This window comes from Capsella rubella, unplaced genomic scaffold, assembly GCF_000375325.1.
Source record: "Capsella rubella cultivar Monte Gargano unplaced genomic scaffold, Caprub1_0 scaffold_3, whole genome shotgun sequence".
Lineage (NCBI taxonomy): Eukaryota > Viridiplantae > Streptophyta > Magnoliopsida > Brassicales > Brassicaceae > Capsella > Capsella rubella.
The window spans coordinates 4,492,074-4,511,584 of record NW_006238921.1 but is presented as its reverse complement, the minus strand read 5'-3'; the positions used below and the strand labels follow the sequence as shown (position 1 = coordinate 4,511,584).

General features: G+C 37.5%; 4 protein-coding genes and 2 long non-coding RNA genes across 6 annotated transcripts; 4 read left to right on the top strand and 2 right to left on the bottom strand.

Annotated features, from left to right (window-relative positions):
• Positions 1-416: 416 nt before the first annotated feature.
• LOC17893804 (glucan endo-1,3-beta-glucosidase 4) lies at positions 417-3,346 on the top strand. The gene is made up of 5 exons (XM_006297433.2): positions 417-731; positions 1,246-1,339; positions 1,433-2,683; positions 2,788-2,815; positions 2,919-3,346. Exons 2-5 carry the CDS (start codon positions 1,273-1,275, stop codon positions 3,070-3,072), a joined length of 1,500 nt encoding a protein of 499 aa, XP_006297495.1. The 5' UTR covers positions 417-731; positions 1,246-1,272; the 3' UTR covers positions 3,073-3,346.
• A 312-nt stretch (positions 3,347-3,658) lies between these two features.
• Positions 3,659-5,232, top strand: LOC17891176 (constitutive photomorphogenesis protein 10). The gene is made up of 4 exons (XM_006298595.2): positions 3,659-3,958; positions 4,039-4,112; positions 4,552-4,699; positions 4,899-5,232. The coding sequence occupies exons 1-4, from the start codon at positions 3,730-3,732 to the stop codon at positions 4,994-4,996; spliced, it is 549 nt and encodes a 182-aa protein (XP_006298657.1). The 5' UTR covers positions 3,659-3,729; the 3' UTR covers positions 4,997-5,232.
• Positions 5,233-5,632: 400 nt separating this feature from the next.
• Positions 5,633-6,350, top strand: LOC111831374. Its single transcript, XR_002834573.1, has 2 exons — positions 5,633-5,668; positions 6,055-6,350. It is a non-coding gene; the product is annotated as an uncharacterized LOC111831374 (long non-coding RNA).
• Positions 6,351-6,513: 163 nt separating this feature from the next.
• On the bottom strand, positions 6,514-8,399 carry LOC17892527 (transcription repressor MYB5). The gene is made up of 2 exons (XM_006298311.2): positions 7,730-8,399; positions 6,514-7,209 (listed from the first exon to the last, which is right to left on the bottom strand). The coding sequence occupies exons 1-2, from the start codon at positions 8,035-8,037 to the stop codon at positions 6,741-6,743; spliced, it is 777 nt and encodes a 258-aa protein (XP_006298373.1). The 5' UTR covers positions 8,038-8,399; the 3' UTR covers positions 6,514-6,740.
• Positions 8,400-8,777: 378 nt separating this feature from the next.
• On the top strand, positions 8,778-16,943 carry LOC17892368 (MAP3K epsilon protein kinase 1). The gene is made up of 24 exons (XM_023785297.1): positions 8,778-9,151; positions 9,332-9,466; positions 9,613-9,633; positions 9,919-9,992; positions 10,071-10,161; positions 10,228-10,311; positions 10,444-10,545; positions 10,700-10,831; positions 10,999-11,070; positions 11,178-11,281; positions 11,416-11,515; positions 11,656-12,039; positions 12,469-12,801; positions 12,880-12,924; positions 13,118-13,297; positions 13,405-13,488; positions 13,757-13,854; positions 13,935-14,018; positions 14,228-14,964; positions 15,062-15,441; positions 15,585-15,719; positions 15,804-16,210; positions 16,320-16,434; positions 16,523-16,943. Exons 1-24 carry the CDS (start codon positions 9,092-9,094, stop codon positions 16,697-16,699), a joined length of 4,134 nt encoding a protein of 1,377 aa, XP_023641065.1. The 5' UTR covers positions 8,778-9,091; the 3' UTR covers positions 16,700-16,943.
• A 217-nt stretch (positions 16,944-17,160) lies between these two features.
• Positions 17,161-19,002, bottom strand: LOC17890588. The gene is made up of 4 exons (XR_002834645.1): positions 18,753-19,002; positions 18,156-18,283; positions 17,586-18,052; positions 17,161-17,473 (listed from the first exon to the last, which is right to left on the bottom strand). It is a non-coding gene; the product is annotated as an uncharacterized LOC17890588 (long non-coding RNA).
• Between the last annotated feature and the right edge of the window lie 509 nt (positions 19,003-19,511).

The following is a 19,511-nucleotide window of genomic DNA, read 5'->3' as shown; positions in this document are numbered from 1 at the left end:
CTTACAAATCTTGTTTTCACGTAAAAATTTAATATCATTATTTTTATTTGTATTTTGTATTAAGAAAGTGGAATATTTCGGTATACTAGGTGTAAAGAATCTTTATTCTTACATACTTGTACTCTCCTTAAAAAAAATTATAATGTTTTAGAGGAGTTTTATTTAATTATCTTAAACAGATTATGCATGTATTTTGATGTTTTTGTGACCATCTTATAGTATGCCTATTTACACAATTTGAGATATAAATTAATAATTGGTTTAGATAGAGGGCAATGACACATCGAAGGTAATTAATGGTACTAATTTATTTAGAAGACTTTGAACTTTGAAGTCTAACCTTCCATTTCCACTTCCACACACACACCTCTCTGGTTTCCCACGCATTATATAAAGAGAGATGAAACCAAAGTTTACTAACTCACTCACATCAAATCTCTCTTCTTAAGGAGTATATCCTTTTTCTTTTCTTTTTTATATTTTCCCATTTCTCTTCAATTTTCGCCGAAAGAAAAAAAAAAGTATTTACTTTTTGGGTTTCTCTTCGGTGGGTTCACTACAACTAGAAACATCTCTGAACCTCTTCTGTCTCAGTCTCAGCACCCAGCAGCAAAACCTCGAGGGTTTTTTTTTGTTTTTTTATCTCTCTTTCACTGCCCTCTCAAATCTTTTTTTCTTTGTGATCTTGAATTCTCGCCGAGTGAATCTGGAACCGAGCAAGCTCGAATTAGGTACTTTTGTAATCATTTCTTGATTTTTGCATCTGTGTATCTCGCATTGTTGTCTTAGCTTCTTGTGTCCGAACTAGCTTTTGATTGTATCTTCCACATTCTTCTTCTTCTCTCTGCCAATCCTCTTTCCAGAGCACATGGCTGAAAGAATGAAACGACAAAAAAAAAAAAGAGTTCCAAGATTTATAAAAAATGTGGCTTTTCGAATGCTCGATGGGTTTTTGTTTACTGTTTGTTTATCCCGTTTCCCTCTTCGCTAGTTTCTAGACCCCGTTAGTTTACTTCTGTCGGAGATCCTCTGTTTTATTTTATATATTCATGAGTTGAGTTTCTAAAGTTGCTTACTTTGAGTTTAGGGTTCTTACCATATTCGACCAATTATAACTCTCCTGAAAAAAAAAAAACAGTGCTTTCTGAATTAAGAAGAGTGACAAATCTACAATCTATGTCATGCTAGGTTTCTAATTTCTGTTACAATCATTAGGATATTACTCAATTTTGAACTTTTCTGTAGGTTTGAGGTTTCAAGCTCTCTGTTTCAATGCAACTTCCGAGATGGTTTGCAGAAGCGTTCTTGCTCCTGATTACAATTCTTGCGTCTTCAGACGGTAATTTCACCATATCACATTTTTAAAAAATCTAATAAGTTCACATTTTTTTATCTGGTGGAGTTCAGAGACTGAATATGTTTCTTTCTACAGCTGCATTCATTGGCGTGAACATCGGAACTGATCTCACCAACATGCCATCGCCTTCAGAGGTCGTAGAGCTTCTGAATTCGCAACAAATCACACACGTCCGTCTCTATGATGCCAATAGCCACATGCTTAAAGCATTTGCCAACAGTAGCATTGAAGTTATGGTCGGTGTAACCAATGAAGAAATCCTTAAAATTGGAAGGTTTCCTTCAGCAGCAGCTGCATGGGTTAACAAGAACGTCGCTGCTTATATTCCTTCAACCAATATAACCGCCATTGCCGTTGGTAGCGAAGTTCTCACCACGAATCCTCATGTTGCTCCGATTCTTGCCTCGGCTCTCCACAACATTCACAAGGCTCTTGTGGCTTCCAATCTCAACTTCAAGGTCAAAGTTTCCAGCCCTATGTCTATGGGTATAATGCCTAAACCGTTTCCTCCGTCCACATCAACCTTTAGCCCGTCGTGGAACACCACGGTTTACCAGCTTCTCCAGTTTTTGGAGAACACTGATTCTTTTTTCATGTTAAACGCGTATCCTTACTACGGTTACACAACTGCGAACGGGATTTTCCCGCTCGATTACGCATTGTTCAAGCAGCTTTCTCCGGTGAAGCAGATTGTTGATCCCAACACGCTTTTACATTATAACAGCATGTTTGATGCCATGGTTGATGCTGCTTACTACTCAATGGGAGCTATGAATTTCTCCAAGATTCCTGTTGTTGTAACTGAAACAGGCTGGCCTTCTGCTGGTGGAAGCGGTGAAGCGGCTGCAACACTCGCCAACGCAGAGACATTCAACACTAACTTGGTCAAGAGAGTGTTGAACAACTCAGGTCCTCCTAGCCAACCAGGCATACCGATAAACACTTACATCTACGAGCTGTACAGTGAAGACAAACGAGCCGGACCAGTCTCTGAAAAAAACTGGGGGATATTATTTCCGAATGGGACTTCGGTTTATCCTCTGAGCTTGAGTGGTGGCGCTAACTCCGCATCTCCAAACGGTTCATCGTTGTTCTGTGTGGCTAAAGCTGATGCTGAAGATGATAAGTTGGTTGACGGTTTGAATTGGGCGTGTGGTCAAGGCCAAGCTAACTGCGCTGCGATTCAACCGGGCCATCCTTGTTATCTGCCGGACAATATTAAGAGCCATGCTTCTTTTGCTTACAACGACTATTACCAGAAGATGAAAAGTGCTGGTGGAACTTGCGACTTCAGTGGTACGGCCATTACCACGACTAGAGATCCCAGTAAGTTTCTCATTTCTTCCACCAACTTATCACTATCATTATATATGTTTACGCGTTGTTTCCATAGCATAAATCTCATATTTGATGGCTTGTGCATTTTGCAGGCTATAAAACATGTGCGTACACAGGAAGGTAACATTCTGAAAACTATAAGTCTTCTTGTCATAATAATCTGTTGAAAACTGAAAATCTTTTTATTGATTCTTTGAAATCTTTTTTATTCATCTTATCTCAGCTTAACCGCAAATGCAACTGGAGGAAACTTTCCTCCGACTGCGTTAGGACCCGTCAGTCCATTGGGAGGAAACGCCAACACACTTATCACCTCTAGCTCCTACCATCTTCCCTTATTGGCAGCATTAGCTCTCACGCTACTACAACTGTTGTAATACAGCACAGCCCCCTTTTGTAGAACGTATCCCAAGACACGGTTTTGTAGTAACCCGGAGAAGTCTAGAAGCGGCTTCGTGTTTCTCCGAGTACCTGTAATTTGTTGTTTTACTTTTGGTTTTAGTGTAAGTGTAGTAACTAGAGACTATAGAGAGCTCACAAGTTCCCATTCTTTGTCTTCTTCATCTTTGAACTAAAAATACCTTCGAATTAGAGTGATTTAAATTTCATATTCACATGAAATGAATCATTGTCTTGTATTTTACTGTGATATATCGTTGAGAGCTTGTGTGCCTTATTACTAAAATTCAATAAAAAAAATAATGAGATTTTGATATTTGATAATTTTATTTCCATTCACTTGTCTTGAAATAATCATTTATCGAAATTATTAAGGATTCACGTGGGTTATAACATGATCCCATACACAATAATATTCGTTAAACAAATTTAACAAAATGATTACAAAATTATTGAAGTAGATTGCAAAATTGTTACTAATATAATTAATTTTCCACGTCAGCGAGTGCTTAGTTTAATGAGATTGATCAAACAAAAACGCAGCGTTTCGAAGAGGTCCCCAATGGAGTGCGAGCGGAACGGTGAAGTGGTGATTTGGATAAGCAGAGAATCGGAGAAGACGACGAGGAGGGGAGATGATGACACCTGGTGGAAGCGGGAGGTTAAGGCCGTTACCGACGGCGATGTACGCCGGATATTCAGGAACGGCTTCGTCTTGGGTAGCTAAGACTTCTGTTTCGGCGTCTGGGAAGAGGATACAGAGGGAAATGGCGGAGCTTAACGTTGATCCGCCTCCTGATTGCTCCGCTGGACCAAAGGGTGATAATCTCTACCATTGGATCGCCACCATCATTGGTCCCTCGGGTTAGTTCCGATTCTATAAGATCCGGTTGCAATTGTTAGGTTTATTAAAGTCTTTGATTTGGGGAACACTTTTTTTGCAGGAACTCCGTATGAAGGAGGGATCTTTTTTCTTGATATAATTTTCCCATCTGATTATCCATTCAAACCACCTAAGGTATGATCGTTACTTCTCTAGTTGTCTTCTTTCTTCATCAATTTTTTTTTTGTATGTTTTTGGGGAGTTTTACTGATTTAAATGGTAAGTGATTTTGGGTTTGGAGGTTTTGATTACGCATGATGAAGTTGCTAGCTTAATATCTCTATAGAAAGAACTACTACTTACTGAATCTTCAGCTTTAGCATCTCTGTTTTTCATTGATTGAGGCTTCGACTGTGTCACACTTTGAGACAGAGATCATCTAGAGTTTCATTGTCTGGCATGTTTTATAGTTAACCTTCTTGTATTAGAGTGTTAGGGTACATCTAGTTGCAAATTCTTTAAATTTTGGGATTTTGAGAGAATCAAGCTATGAGCGGGCACGTTCATTGCATCAGTGTAATTTCACTCCCCCTTTTTATTTAGCGTTTTAAGTTAATATGGTGTTGATTCGCAGTTGGTGTTCAAGACTCGGATCTACCACTGCAATGTTGATGCTGCGGGGAATTTAAGTGTGGAGATTCTAAGAGACAGTTGGAGTCCTGCCCTTACAATTACAAAAGTCTTACAAGCCATCAGATCTATCTTCTTAAAACCTGAACCCTGTAAGTTTCTACTCTACTCTCAGGCTTCCTTTGATGGAATTGACCTGCTCAGGTCAGATTTACCTAAGAAAGCCTTTTCCTAATTTAATCTGTTCATGACGAACATAAGAGATTTCCGCATCCAACGTCCACCTTTAACTTTCATACTAAGTCTCTATGTTTCCTCTCTTAACATGTGTTCTTATTCTTTCTCTACCAGATAGTCCAGCTTTGCCAATGATTGCACGGCTCTACTTGACAGATAGAGAAAAGCATGACGAGGTAGCCAAAGAATGGACATTGCGATTTGCCAAGTGAACAAGATTTGGATCTTTCAATACGAGGAAACACAACAGATGTATTATAATAACGCCTAGTTCTTTGGTAATCAATGGTCAACAATGTACACCCATTAAAGTTGAACCACAATGTTAGATGACCCAAAAAAATTGTTTGCTCAGAGAATAGGTAACAATTTGAGGTAGGACCATTCCTCAACAACTCTAATTTATTGAAAAAGCTTGTAAAATTTAGTGTCAACTTTTTTTCATCAAGGACTCGAGAACCAAAAAGACCACATAACTGAGAAATTGTTTCTTTTATAAGAAAAATAAGTTCAAAACAATAACAATAGGGAGATAACTTCTCTGGAAGAGAAAGAGAGAGAGAGCGTTTACAGATGAGATATTTAAAACCAAAGAGTATTAGTTGGTACCTAACCTGTTCTATAATCTTTATGATTTGATTATCTCCAAAAAGTAAGATCACACCTTCTATTGAAAACACAACTTGAGACTTGAGAGACCAAATCTACCGGTCAATTCTGTCAACCTAATTATGTTTTACATAATTATTACAAACGATTAGTAGACCAGCACAAATCTTTCTATGCATGGTATACTATATATAGAATATGAATATTGAAACAATAATGTTAAAACAGAGAGCAGTAGCATTTGTTGAGTCTCTGCGACTAAATTCTTCATATCGGTATGTTGTATTATTAATTTTTTCGTGCATTAGATGTGTGTATATATGCTGATGAATATGTAATTTTAGGCATCACATGTATTATGTATATACTCGATTTCTTTATATATTTTTTGTTGATGTTCTTTTTCTTTGGGGTCATATATCTCTTGAAGTTTTTTTAGTCACAACTATAAAGTTTGTTGTTCTTGCTTTGGTATTATATAGGCGTCGATGTATATTGTATATAGTCTACAATCTTCAAATGAAAACATATATCTATATGTAATACAAAAAAATTCTTTACTACATTCTATTTTTTTTTTTTTTTTGTTCCGTATAAATTTGGTTGCGACAAAGAGTTTCAGTTCGTTTAATTAATTTTGCTGTTGTGATGTGAACCGAAGGGTCAAAGAGAAGGTTAGGTCGGAGCAGCATACTCGCATGCAAAGTTCGTTTAGGGTTAACTTATGTTAACGTACGTCAATTTATCTTACGGCCCCTGGTATTAAGCTTTGGTCTATCATTTAATTTTCTAGGCATTTAAACTAAAAGACTAATTAGACAAAAAAAAAAACTAATAGACTAATAGCACCACAGCTCAAGAATATTGTTGAACATTCGTGTCATGTATTTGAAAAAACTTTATTTTCATGTAATTTTTTAAAAAAGATTTGTACTTAATAAAAAGCTTTAACACGAATCTTATTTAACTTTCATAACATTGTATGTATAGATATGCAGATGGTGGTGATGATGGAATATAGACTAAACATAAAGGGATGTTTATAACTTTTTTGGTTAATCGTAAAACTTAATTAGAAAGCATTATATCTAACTTATTTATTCGCCACTATGCATGATGATAGATCTTAATTCGGACAGACGACAGATATATATCCATATATATAGAGAGAGAGGTTTGTGTAATCAGATACAATCACAAATGCGGTTTTATAATAACACAAAAGCACCCCAAAGCAACGTAGCACACAACACATATCTACCAACCTTTTAGATCGCATAAGTACGTAAACCCCTTCTTGAAGCATGGTAGACATATATAGATCAGAAGACATCAAGATTCGATCAACTATAAATCTTCTTTTCTCTGGTTATGTCCTAAGCTCGACGACGCTCCAACTATGTCATCTTTACAATCATCCATCTGCAACGGTTGAGATAATATTGGGATAATGTTACCAAAAGGATCATCATCATCGTTGATAAGCGAATTAAGAAACGATGAGAACTTGTCGTCGTAGCAGAAACCAAAGTCATCGTAGTTTCCTTCACCACCAAAGACACTAATACTCTTCTTGGTAGCTCCATCACCGCTATCGACGGTGGTATCCGTATGGGAACTAGAATTAGGATCTAGAGGGTTTTGTCCACCGGAAACTTCTTCTTCAGGTTTATAATGGATATGGTTTACATCAAGAGGCTTGTGGGTTTGAGGATCAATGCCCTGCCTTAAAAGTTTCTTACGAAGATGAGTGTTCCAATAGTTCTTGATTTCATTATCAGTCCTTCCTGGTATCCTTCCCGCGATCAATGACCACCTGCATCACACATTAAGAGCATACATGTGACTTGAAACACAATAACGATTAATTCCTACGGGTATAAACAAGCTTGCATTTTCTTTTTGTTACTTTCCAATCATAAAGAATGATGAGTCGATGCACTATTAGCTCTAGAACCAGGAAAATAATAGAAATGCTCTTCGCTTTAAGTAAAAGTTAGAGTCTAAATAACTAGATCGAGATTAACATTTTGTTGTAAAAATCCAACCAAGAATCAAAACATACATAATTGTTATATATATATGTATATATATATATATATATATATATATATATAAAAAAAAAAAAAAAAGTGGGATCATATATGTGTGAATCCGAACCTTCATGTTTAATTATGTATAAGAAGCAAAAAAAAAAAAAAACTGTATAAGAAGCAAAGCCCTAGCTTAAACAAACAAAAAAATATATATAGTTGCGTAGAGACATAAAATTATAGAAACACATATACGTATTATAAACTAGGAAATCTTGTATGAATGAATAAATACATATGTACCGGTTGCCAAGAAGGCGGTGAAGACGGAGGATGAGATCTTCCTCATCGGAGGTAATACCGCCGTGTTTGACAGACGGCCGGAGATAGTTCATCCAGCGTAGACGGCAGCTCTTGCCACACCGAAGCAAACCAGCTCTCTTGGGAAGCGATCGCCAGCGTCCTTCACCTTCTTTGTTTATGAAGCTCACAAGGATCTCATCCTCCTCCACCGTCCATGGTCCTCTCTTCATCCCCGTCTTCGTGCAACACGGCGTCGTTTTCTTGGACAGTACTGGTTTCTTCCCTCCACGTGATGATGACCTCATCATCTCTGCCGTGTGTTCAACCGATCTCTCTTCTGCTCCACTACTACTACTAGCTAGGGTTTCGTGATCTCTTTGAGTTCTTCGATTGGTTGGTTTTTTCTTTTCTTCTCCTCAAAGTGTTTCTATCTCTCTCTCTCTCTCCATTTGTCTTCTCTGCTGATGTTACCAATGAACCTACCGACCTTCTTCCTCACGCGCTAGCTTCGGCGTTTGGTAATTATGCGCTTTGTTGTATTCTTCATTTTGGTTTTTATTCCACCTGCATGGTTCTTTTTTTCTTTTTTTTCATTTCGAATAGTTTTGCACTAGCTCAGACCAAATGACCAATGGTCTGGTCTTTATACTAAATGACCAATGGGGAAATGGTCTGGTGACTCTGGTCTATTACAGTGCGCAAGCTAGTGGGTTCTAGATAACTTATATTATGAAAACAATGATTTGATTGGTTATCCTAAGCTTATAAAATTGAGAAGATTATAAAAAAAATGTTATAGGAGTGTTGATAAATACATCATTAATGAATACTAACCACCTTGATTTAACACAATTAATTAAAATTGAATTCAGTAAAATAAGCATTAAATATTTGGACCACTTTTTATAATTAACGGTAATTAGACAAAATGCCAGATATGTTTTCAAATCGGGGAATATAAGGGTGAAAACGTAAACAATAAAAAGTTATGGTCTCAATAATAAAGAAGAAGAATACAGGCGCATGAGATGGAAATTAACATAAGTAAACCCTGGGATATAATTACGGTTAGTCAATTTTATAACCCCAAAACTTAAATGTTTTGTAATGTTGTTTCCTTTTTTTTCATTAAACTTTTTGTTCACTACTGTAATAGAGCTGTCATCTCTGTCTGATCTTTCAACTCCATCATCGTCTTCGAATCCTTCAAATTTTGTTCTTCACGAAATTAAAACCCTAATTCTTTATTTTCTTTTCCCTCGTAAATGGATCTGTTTCCTTGAGGAGCTCAATTTGTTGTTCTGTTCGCTGCATTTTTTATTTGCTTGACGCGACGGAGGAAGAAGAAAACGAGAAGTAGAGATGGCGCGGCAAATGACGTCATCTCAGTTCCACAAATCTAAGACTCTCGACAACAAATACGTGAGCTTTCTTCTTCTTCTTCTTCTTCCGCAATTCCTGGGCTTTTGGGTTTTTTTATATATGGGACTCCTTTGGATTTTAGCAATTTGAAAGCTAAATCTTTGCAAGTCTATTGCTTCGTGCAGTTTTCTGTACAGTTTTTGATTAACTTCAAGGTTGATTGTTGATATATGAGCTCAGATGCTGGGAGATGAAATTGGTAAAGGAGCTTATGGTCGGGTTTATAAAGGATTAGACTTGGAGAATGGAGACTTTGTGGCCATTAAACAAGTCTCTTTGGAAAACATTGTTCAAGAGGATCTTAACACCATTATGGTTTGTTGTTTTTTCACTTATCTTCGTTATTTGTTCTGCTATTATGGACCATCATTATATGGTCTCTCTATCTCTTTACCACTGCTATGTGCTTACTCAATCCTGGTTTCTTACATTTGGATGTTATGGGATGCTTTTCTCTCCAGCAAGAAATTGATCTGTTGAAGGTATCTTCTTTCTTCCATATCCCACAATCATTGTTCTGTTATACATTCTTTAGCTTAGCAATTAGAATCCCATGTAGAGCTTGAAATGCATATGTATTTTGGCTTATCCCACTTAGAGCTTGATCCCTGTTTTCTGAATTGTGCACATTTATCTGTTTTCAAAGTTGGAATCCTGATGTCAACTTAGGTCAAATACCTTCTGAACTTTGGTTTTTTCTATTTAATGGTTATGATGTTAAGATGCACTCCTTCCCTTATGTCCTCTAAGATGATTTTTCATTGCAGAACTTGAACCATAAAAACATTGTGAAGTATCTTGGGTCTTCGAAGACAAAGACTCACCTTCACATTATTTTGGAGTGAGTACTAAGTAGCTTTTGCTTTTATTTTGGTCTACTCTGGACTGCAACCTCAAGTTCAATCATATGTGTTTGCAGGTACGTTGAGAATGGCTCACTTGCAAACATTATTAAACCAAATAAATTCGGACCTTTCCCGGAATCGTTGGTGGCTGTTTACATTGCTCAGGTCTGTATTAATCTTTCTAAATGGGTTAAGGTTTTTAATGCATTTTTTACTAACTAATGATTACAGGTCTTGGAAGGTTTGGTATATCTACACGAGCAGGGTGTCATACACCGTGATATCAAAGGTGCAAATATTTTAACGACAAAGGAGGTGGGTTTTTCTGTATTATCTATCCTCACGCTTGTACTCAGTGTGTTGTTGTTTCAAGATCTCTAGGATGCATAAAATTCTTCTAAGCCTTTTTTTGCCCTTAGATAGATACTTAACTACATCATACTACAGGGTCTTGTTAAGCTTGCTGACTTTGGAGTTGCCACTAAACTTAACGAGGCTGATGTCAACACTCACTCAGTGGTTGGAACTCCTTACTGGATGGCTCCTGAGGTACACCTTTGATAATATATTTTCCCCCGTCACCATATTCTGTATAGGTTAACTGCCATTTGTAATTTCTGAAAATAGCTTTGTTGTTGTTTTTGATTTAGAGAACTCTTACCTGATTATGTCCGCAGTTACGAAAGTCCAACTTCTGTTACAGGTTATTGAAATGTCAGGAGTTTGTGCTGCTTCTGACATTTGGAGCGTTGGATGCACTGTTATCGAACTTCTGACATGTGTACCTCCTTACTATGATCTGCAACCCATGCCAGCCCTCTTTCGTATTGTTCAGGTATTTGCCAACTTTACGAGTTTGCTTTTAGAGTTGATAAACCTAAGATGTCTCTTCCTTCCCCTTTTTCTTATTCTCCATGTTGTAAAGCACGTCTCTCCTGAAAAAAATGCAAAAATTGGTTGCCAAAAGTGACAAACTATTGCCTTTTTCTGGTTCTGTTTCAGGATGATAACCCTCCTATCCCCGATAGTCTTTCTCCAGATATTACAGACTTTCTAAGACAGTGCTTCAAGAAGGTATACATTTCTGCGATGGTGTTTATTCACCTACCTCTTTGACCTAGAAAATTTTGATTTAGTTAATATCCTGTATGTACATCTGATTTGTATCTTGCATATTACAGGATTCCAGGCAGAGGCCTGATGCAAAGACACTGCTCTCTCACCCTTGGATACGAAACTCTAGACGCGCATTGCAGTCATCACTTCGGCATAGTGGCACCATCAAGTGAGAACCTTTGTACTTAACTTTAACTTTTGGAAGAATATAATAAAATATTATATATCCCATCTTAGAGGACGCAATAGTGTTCCTTACATCCACTGAACCTCTAATGTCCTTGGGTTCTTTATCCTTTGCAGATATATGAGGGACCCCGCTGCAAGTTCGGAGAAGGATGATGAAGGTAGCCAAGATGTAGCTGAAAGCCTTCCAGCAGAAAAAGTGGGGATGTCAAAAACGGTAAGACTCCAGAGCTCTAATTTACCATCAATCAATCTTTTGAAGATGGCACATAAAGAGTTGAGATATGAACTGGAGAACACATTTAAAGCTAGAGATACGCTTTCTAAAGCTACTGATACAGTACTTTTCTTTTCCAGGACTCAAAAAGCAAATTACCTTTGGTAGGGGTTGCGAGTTTTAGGTCTGAGAAAGATCAGTCTACACATAGTGATCTAGGTGAAGATGGAACAGATAATTCAGACGATGATGTTATGTCAGATCAAGTTCCTGCACTTTCAGTCCATGAAAAATCTTCTCTTCAGTCTGGTACGTTAAGTATTTCTTCGGATGCTAAGGGGACGTCTCAAGATGGACATGGGAAATCTGAACATGATGAAACAGCTGGAAATCTTGAAACAGAAGCTTCTGAATCCAGAAAAAACAGTTCAGCAATAAAGCAGGTTGGAAAAGAATGTACCGTCCAAGTGGACCAGATATCGCATAGTTCTGGCTTAAAAAGTGAAGATCGTGGGATTCGAAAGGTTAGTTGTTAGTTTTGCTGTTATGTCATTATTGTCCAAGCACTTTCTTAAAAAATATGGTAATCAAAAGGCAGTATATCGTACTATTGGTGTTGAGTTGGTAAGTTTTTCACTGATAAACAAACAGTTTACTGGTGTTGTACTTGTGTTATATACTTTTTTTTGGCAAATTTAACATCTACATGCATAGAGACTTCGATAGTGAGACAGGTTTTGCTTGTTGTTGGGCCGTGGTATAGTTATTTATAAGATGATGTTCTTTTTGCAATACTTTCTATTCTTTGTTGAATGATGTGTTTAGACTAAATGCTCTATTTCAAGACAATAATTTTTTTCTTGTAGGAGGTAGGTTGTTGATAGCTGCCTTATACTGAGTTGAAAAATTGTAAACTGACTAGATTTGTTTTGCTTGTCATGTCTATCTTAAAGGCTGTGAAAACTCCATCTAGTGTTGGTGGGAACGAACTGTCTAGATTTAGTGATCCTCCGGGGGATGCTTCTTTGCATGATTTGTTTCATCCATTGGATAAAGTTCCTGAGGGAAAACCAAATGAAGCTTCAACATCGATGCCTACATCAAATATCAACCAAGGTGATTCTCCTGTTGCAGATGGTGGAAAAAATGATCTGGCAACAAAATTAAGGGCTACAATTGCTCAGAAACAAATGGAGGGGGAAACGGGGCATTCAAATGATGGTGGTGATCTTTTTCGCTTAATGATGGGTGTTTTGAAAGATGATGTTATTGACATTGATGGCTTGGTATGAACTGTCTCAAGTATGCAGGTTTGATATTTCAAGTAGTATACTGCTAAAATATTTCCTTATCTTGTTTCTCAGGTATTTGATGAAAAAGTTCCTGCGGAGAACCTTTTTCCTCTGCAGGTATTCTGCAATACTATATATTGATGTTTTGGAAATCTCTCGGCATTTTGTATTTTGCTATTGCTACTTGACCAACTCACTTCATGCTCTGAGAATGATAATTTGCAATCCATTGTTGAAAAGAATATTGTTGCTTCTCTACTCTGTTTTTAGCGAATCCAAACCTTAGTATTTATTGGTTAAGTTTTTGTAGGCAGTCGAGTTCACAAGATTGGTTAGCTCCTTAAGGCCAGACGAGTCAGAAGATGCAATAGTATCTTCTTGTCAGAAACTTGTAACCATGTTTCGTCAGAGACCTGAGCAGAAAGCAGTAATAGTGACTCAGCATGGCTTCCTGCCTCTAATGGATCTACTCGATATTCCTAAATCTCGAGTATGTTAATTTGTAATCAAGACTTTTTTTTTTTGGACCTTCATCTTCAGTATTTATCAGAAATACTGACTGGCTTGTGTTTTGTTGATATTTTATGGTATTTTTAGGTAATATGTGCCGTGCTGCAGCTGATAAACGAAATTATTAAAGATAATACTGACTTCCAGGAAAATGCTTGTCTTGTTGGTCTTGTAAGTCTCGCTTTCCATTTTGTTTGAATCACCAGTAGTTCCTTGGTATAGTTTGGTGAATATGGCCAATATCAAAAGCTTGTGTCTCCATTTTCTATTTTAAGCTTCTATTTAGGAGGTTAACAACATTTTTGGAAAATCCTAGATAGTGTATCCATGGTGTCTTTATCTCACCACTGATTTCTTTGTTCTCAAATAGTCAAATCTGTCTTGTCTTTAATGTGGCCAAAAATCCCACGTAAATTGATTATTCCAAGTGAAATGGCAGATTCCTGTTGTAATGAGTTTTGCTGGTCCTGAGAGGGATCGTTCTCGAGAAATTCGTAAGGAAGCAGCTTACTTCTTGCAGCAGCTTTGTCAGTCAAGGTTAATAGTCATCAGAAATTTGCTATTTCGATTCTTCATTTTTTGTAAGTCGTAAAGTTGATTTGGTAGCTTCTTTGCAGCTCCTTAACGTTGCAAATGTTCATAGCTTGCCGTGGAATACCCGTTTTGGTGGGATTTCTTGAAGCAGATTATGCCAAATACAGGTAGGCACTGTTTACATCTTCTTGGACTACTTTGAATATATTAAGTGCAGAAGTTAATGTGTGTGGTGTGTGTTTATTCTTTTGACAACGGCGAATACTTTTAACAATAGCTGACCGTTTATTGACTTAGCTATTCTCTCTTTAATAAAGTCTGATCTTTTTCGCTCTATGTGCTACGATATTCTACTGATTTGAGATTTCCTGTTCAGGGAGATGGTTCACTTGGCTATTGATGGGATGTGGCAAATATTCAAACTCAAAAGATCCACCCCAAGAAATGATTTCTGCCGTATAGCTGCAAAGAATGGAATTCTTCTGAGGCTAATCAACACTCTTTATAGCTTGAATGAGGCAACCCGGCTGGCTTCTATTTCAGGGGGAGCACTTATTGTGGATGGTCAAGCTCCACGAGTGCGCTCTGGTCAACTTGACCCTAACAATCCTATTTTTACTCAGCATGAGACTTCAATCAGTATGATTGATCAACCTGATGTATTGAAAATTAGGCATGGCGGTGGTGAAGAGCCTTCTCATGCTTCAACTTCAAATTCTCAAAGATCAGATGTCCATCAACCAGATGCCTTGCACCCAGATGGCGATAAGCCTAGACTAAGCAGCGTTGCACCAGATGCTTCAACGTCTGGCACAGAAGATGTTAGACAACAGCACAGACTATCTCTCTCTGCCAATAGGACATCGACAGATAAGCTTCAGAAGCTGGCAGACGGGGTTTCTAATGGTTTTCCTGTTACTCAGACAGAACAAGTTCGACCTTTGCTTAGCTTGTTGGAGAAAGAACCCCCTTCAAGACATTATTCTGGTCAACTGGACTATGTTAAGCACATCACTGGCATAGAGAGACATGAAAGTAGACTTCCTCTTCTGCATGGATCAAATGAAAAGAAAACCAACGGAGACCTAGATTTTCTGATGGCTGAATTTGCAGGTAAGTTTCAAAATTTTGTATTTAGCAGGACTGTTATTATTGTAGGCACATATATGATTTTTTTTGTTTGAGCCATATCATTACATCCTTTCTTCAGAGGTCTCTGGACGTGGAAAAGAAAATGGAAATCTTGATACTACGCCTAGATATCCTGGTAAAACAATGACAAAGAAGGTTCTGGCTATTGATGGAGTTGCTTCGACGTCTGGTATTGCATCTCAGACAGCATCTGGAGTATTGTCAGGTTCGGGTGTTCTAAATGCTAGACCTGGAAGTGCCACATCATCTGGTTTACTTGCCCATATGGTCTCTACACTGAGTGCAGATGTCGCTAGGGAATACTTAGAGAAAGTGGCTGACCTGCTTCTTGAATTTGCTCGGGCTGATACGACGGTAAAGTCATACATGTGCAGTCAAAGCTTACTCAGTCGTCTTTTCCAGATGTTCAACCGTGTCGAACCTCCTATTCTGTTAAAGGTACTTGAAATACTTTGAAGTTTTATCTCTTTTCAGTCTGAAGGTGCTTTCCTATAACATATATTTTTCCTCTGTGGCCGAGCTTGAATGCTTGATTAAGAAGATCTTTGGGTCGCATTCTCACAATGTCTTTCATTTTCCAGATACTGGAGTGCACCAATCATTTATCCACTGATCCAAATTGCTTGGAGAATCTGCAGCGTGCAGATGCAATTAAGCATTTAATCCCCAACCTTGAGCTTAAGGATGGGCATCTTGTTTATCAGATTCATCATGAGGTTACTTTCTTGACTTTCATAGAGATAACTGTTACGACCTCTTGTCTGATTCGAAAGATTGAAGTAAACTTTAATTTTATGTAGGTGCTTAGTGCACTATTCAACCTGTGCAAGATAAACAAGAGGAGGCAGGAACAAGCGGCTGAAAACGGAATCATTCCACACCTGATGCTTTTCATCATGTCTGATTCTCCCCTGAAACAATATGCATTGCCCCTACTATGTGATATGGCACATGCATCTCGGAATTCAAGAGAGCAGTTACGCGCCCATGGCGGTCTGGATGTTTACCTGAGTTTACTCGATGATGAATATTGGTCCGTAATAGCCTTAGATTCAATTGCTGTTTGCTTGGCGCAAGACAATGACAACCGCAAGGTTGAGCAGGCGTTGCTCAAGAAAGATGCAATTGAGAAATTAGTAAACTTCTTCCAGAGCTGCCCAGAGAGACACTTTGTGCACATATTGGAGCCATTCTTGAAGATAATCACGTATGTATCTCTTCTTTTTAAGAGAGTTATCTATCTTTCCAAAATGTTCTGAAGTAAAGTGAAGTTGTGCCCCTTCTTTAGTCTAATACTTGTCCTTTGTTGGATTTAGGAAATCATATCGGATCAATACGACATTGGCTGTAAATGGATTGACTCCGTTACTCATCTCAAGGCTAGACCACCAAGATGCAATTGCTCGACTTAACCTACTAAAACTCATCAAGGTAAATCATCAATCATTGAATAGCCATATTATCTAATAAGTGTTTCTCTTGTTGTTGAGTGTTTTGGTTTCGGTGATGACTGAAACAGGCTGTTTACGAGCATCATCCACGGCCAAAACAGCTGATCGTAGAGAATGACCTCCCGCAAAAACTGAAGAATCTGATAGAAGAACGACGTGATGGACAACGTTCAGGAGGCCAAGTTCTAGTAAAGCAAATGGCAACATCTCTGCTCAAAGCACTTCACATTAACACCGTACTGTGAGTCCAAACCCAAACTTGTACCTTGGGGCATGTAAATTTACACACATTTTTCCAACAAGAAAGCGTAGTTTATCTTTTTCATTTCTTCCATTTACAAAAAGTTCACCAGAAACTGCTGGAAAATTTAAAACATACAAGGTTTGTAATTGTTTAGTTGTGTGGCCCTCTAGTGTTTTTAGTCCCCTCGAGAGTTGCCAACACTCGTGGTTTTGTAACACTTTATTCAAAATCAAAACTTCACTTCAGAGGATCAGTGCCTAAGAGCATCATTATCAGCATAATTGCCAAGATGTAGCTTAGAAGTTTTTAAGTATTATAATAATGTCAAAGGTTAAAATAAGAACCAAAGCTTTTGAGTTAGTTATTGGTTAAATCTCTTGAATCTTAAGAATTTTATAATTTTATAATGTAAAAAATTTTAAAAATTTAAAACTATAAAAATAAACTTTTAAATTGAAAACATAAAAATAAACATAAAATTCTTAAATTTCAGATGATAGTATGAGAAAGAGAGAAACTAGACACACATTTGATACTGGAGGATGATAGTATTACATTTTCTCACCATTATTGAGAATGTTGTGGATAAACCGTAGGAAAAAAACAAAGCAATAAAGTGAAAGAATTCACATACGATTGTGTAATCTTGCTTGAGTATCTACGGGGAAGTAGAAGGAGAAGCAACTCGATCAGCGTCTATCATCGACTTTATGTAGTACTCTCCTGCTTTGTATGAAGACCTCACCATTGGCCCTGATGCTATATACATGAATCCCTGTTTAACACCAACCCATTCCAGTTAGCTTTCGTTCCCATTATATAACTCAGCTAATAAAAACTTAAACAAGGAAAGGACCAATATCATTTCCATGCCAAGAAGCTGATACCTCTCAAAGGCCTTTGGTGTCACATACTCAGCTACTGGCATGTGCCGCTTAGAGGGTCGCATATATTGGCCAAAAGTCATAACGTCAACCCCTGCTGCTCTCACCTTCTCCATTGTCTTGACCACTTGATCAGGGGTCTCTCCACATCCCAGCATTACATAGGTCTTTGTTAGGGTGCCTGCATGTGCATGGTCCTTAGCCATCCTAAGCACATCCAGAGACTGTTTGAAGTTAGCACGATGATCCCGCACAGAACTCTGAAGCTCTTCAAATGTCTCAATGTTGTGGGCAAAGACGTCAAGCCCTAACTTGGAAACCTTTTCAACACATCTACCATCTCCACGGAAATCAGGAACTACAACATCACAACTATATCTGCAGAGCTTATAGTTGCCACCATATGCGAGACTTGTTCATCCCCACAACGAAGGTAAATGTTCAACAACAACAACTCTATCGCCGCACTTCTGATATCACCAAAACAAACAAAGAGACATTATTGTTACAAAAACTACAACAACAATTTTCAACCTAAACAACAAGAATCATAAAGTATGTAACCATACGTACCCAAGTGATTCATAGCATATGTTAACAAACTGAGACTGCTCCTGAGTAACCATATCAACAATCATAGCGATCTGTTCAGAGCTACATTTCGCCAAAAGCTTCATAACAACATCACTAGCAATAGGTTCCTGTGGAAATCCATACAAAAGAAAAACACGTTTTACCAAATTGTACAAGTTAAAACCAGGTGATGGAGGAGAAATTAAGAAACTGAGAATCTGTCTATGTTACTACAATAGGACTATCTTTGTATAGGTGAGTGTGAGACAGAGATAACATATGAATCATGCTACAACAATCCAAAGCTCTCTTTAATGTTTCCAAAGTACAAAATCTCATCTTATGTACTAATCTAATCATAGCTTATCTTCCATATTAGGATCCAAATTGGGTTAAGTTATTCTCTTTGAGCATCTTTAAAACTGATATGACAAGTAAAGAATTGTAAATAAAGCTGCAAACTTTAAGGTCTCTGAGCTACCGACATCATAAATTAGAACAATTGAATGAAGTTAGGACACAACCCATGAACTTAAATCGCATAAACAACACACACATACATGCAAGTAAAGAAGGAAGAAGAGAAGAAGTATGTACCAGTCGTTCCCTTCTCTGTGAAACTCAGAGACTTTAGCAACATGTGACTTCTACAAGAAAACAGAGAAGTAACCCAACCCCCCCAAAATCCAGAAAGATGATCACAAATAAAAATTGAAACTTTCAAATCTCACAAGGAAAAGAAAAATCATACCAAACCCAGAAATCCTTCCTCGTTTCAATCTCTCCATCTAGGGTTTTAGAGAGGAGAATCGATTTGGGGGTTTATTTTTCTTTTTGACAAAACAGAAAAAAATTATATCGTTTCGTTTATTTCTTTTTTTAGCCTATCAACGTGTGCCACGTTGCATAAGTAGCGAGTCGAAAAAGATCTTGAGTAGCATCTGGATGGTCCTTCCATTTTTACTGTTTTCAATTTCTGGGCTTTTAATATTAGTGTAAGCCCCGATCGATTATAGGGATAATGATGCCCTAATGGACATGGAGTTTATTTCCCGGAATTGAACTAATTAGAGTGCTTTAGTTATTGGAATATATGTGATTTATATGTTGCTCAATTCCCAAAGTAATCGTTAATCTAATGCAATTGAATAAACTGGTTTCAGAATTGTAACAAGTCCCATTGCAGCTCATCCATATCTTTCCACAGTTATAGCCCATTGCTCATAATTCAGTTCAATCTCGTCCGTTCAGAAATGTCCTCGGAAGAACCAGCAGTGTATAGTGTGATCAGAGTAGCAAAGTTTAGCAGAAAAAGCAAAATGTGATCCTATAACATTGGAGCATAACTCTATAAAT

Coding starts and splice junctions, on each gene's coding strand:
- LOC17892368 (XM_023785297.1), top strand. CDS start 9,092: ATGGCGCGGCAAATGACGTCATCTCAGTTCCACAAATCTAAGACTCTC. Junction 11,516..11,655: donor AAGTGGGGATGTCAAAAACG/GTAAGACTCCAG, acceptor TTTCTTTTCCAG/GACTCAAAAAGCAAATTACC. Junction 12,802..12,879: donor TTATTGACATTGATGGCTTG/GTATGAACTGTC, acceptor CTTGTTTCTCAG/GTATTTGATGAAAAAGTTCC.
- LOC17892527 (XM_006298311.2), bottom strand. CDS start 8,037: ATGATGAGGTCATCATCACGTGGAGGGAAGAAACCAGTACTGTCCAAG. Junction 7,210..7,729: donor CACCGCCTTCTTGGCAACCG/GTACATATGTAT, acceptor TGTGTGATGCAG/GTGGTCATTGATCGCGGGAA.
- LOC17893804 (XM_006297433.2), top strand. CDS start 1,273: ATGCAACTTCCGAGATGGTTTGCAGAAGCGTTCTTGCTCCTGATTACA. Junction 1,340..1,432: donor AATTCTTGCGTCTTCAGACG/GTAATTTCACCA, acceptor TTCTTTCTACAG/CTGCATTCATTGGCGTGAAC. Junction 2,816..2,918: donor ACATGTGCGTACACAGGAAG/GTAACATTCTGA, acceptor ATCTTATCTCAG/CTTAACCGCAAATGCAACTG.
- LOC17891176 (XM_006298595.2), top strand. CDS start 3,730: ATGATGACACCTGGTGGAAGCGGGAGGTTAAGGCCGTTACCGACGGCG. Junction 3,959..4,038: donor CACCATCATTGGTCCCTCGG/GTTAGTTCCGAT, acceptor CTTTTTTTGCAG/GAACTCCGTATGAAGGAGGG. Junction 4,113..4,551: donor ATCCATTCAAACCACCTAAG/GTATGATCGTTA, acceptor GTTGATTCGCAG/TTGGTGTTCAAGACTCGGAT.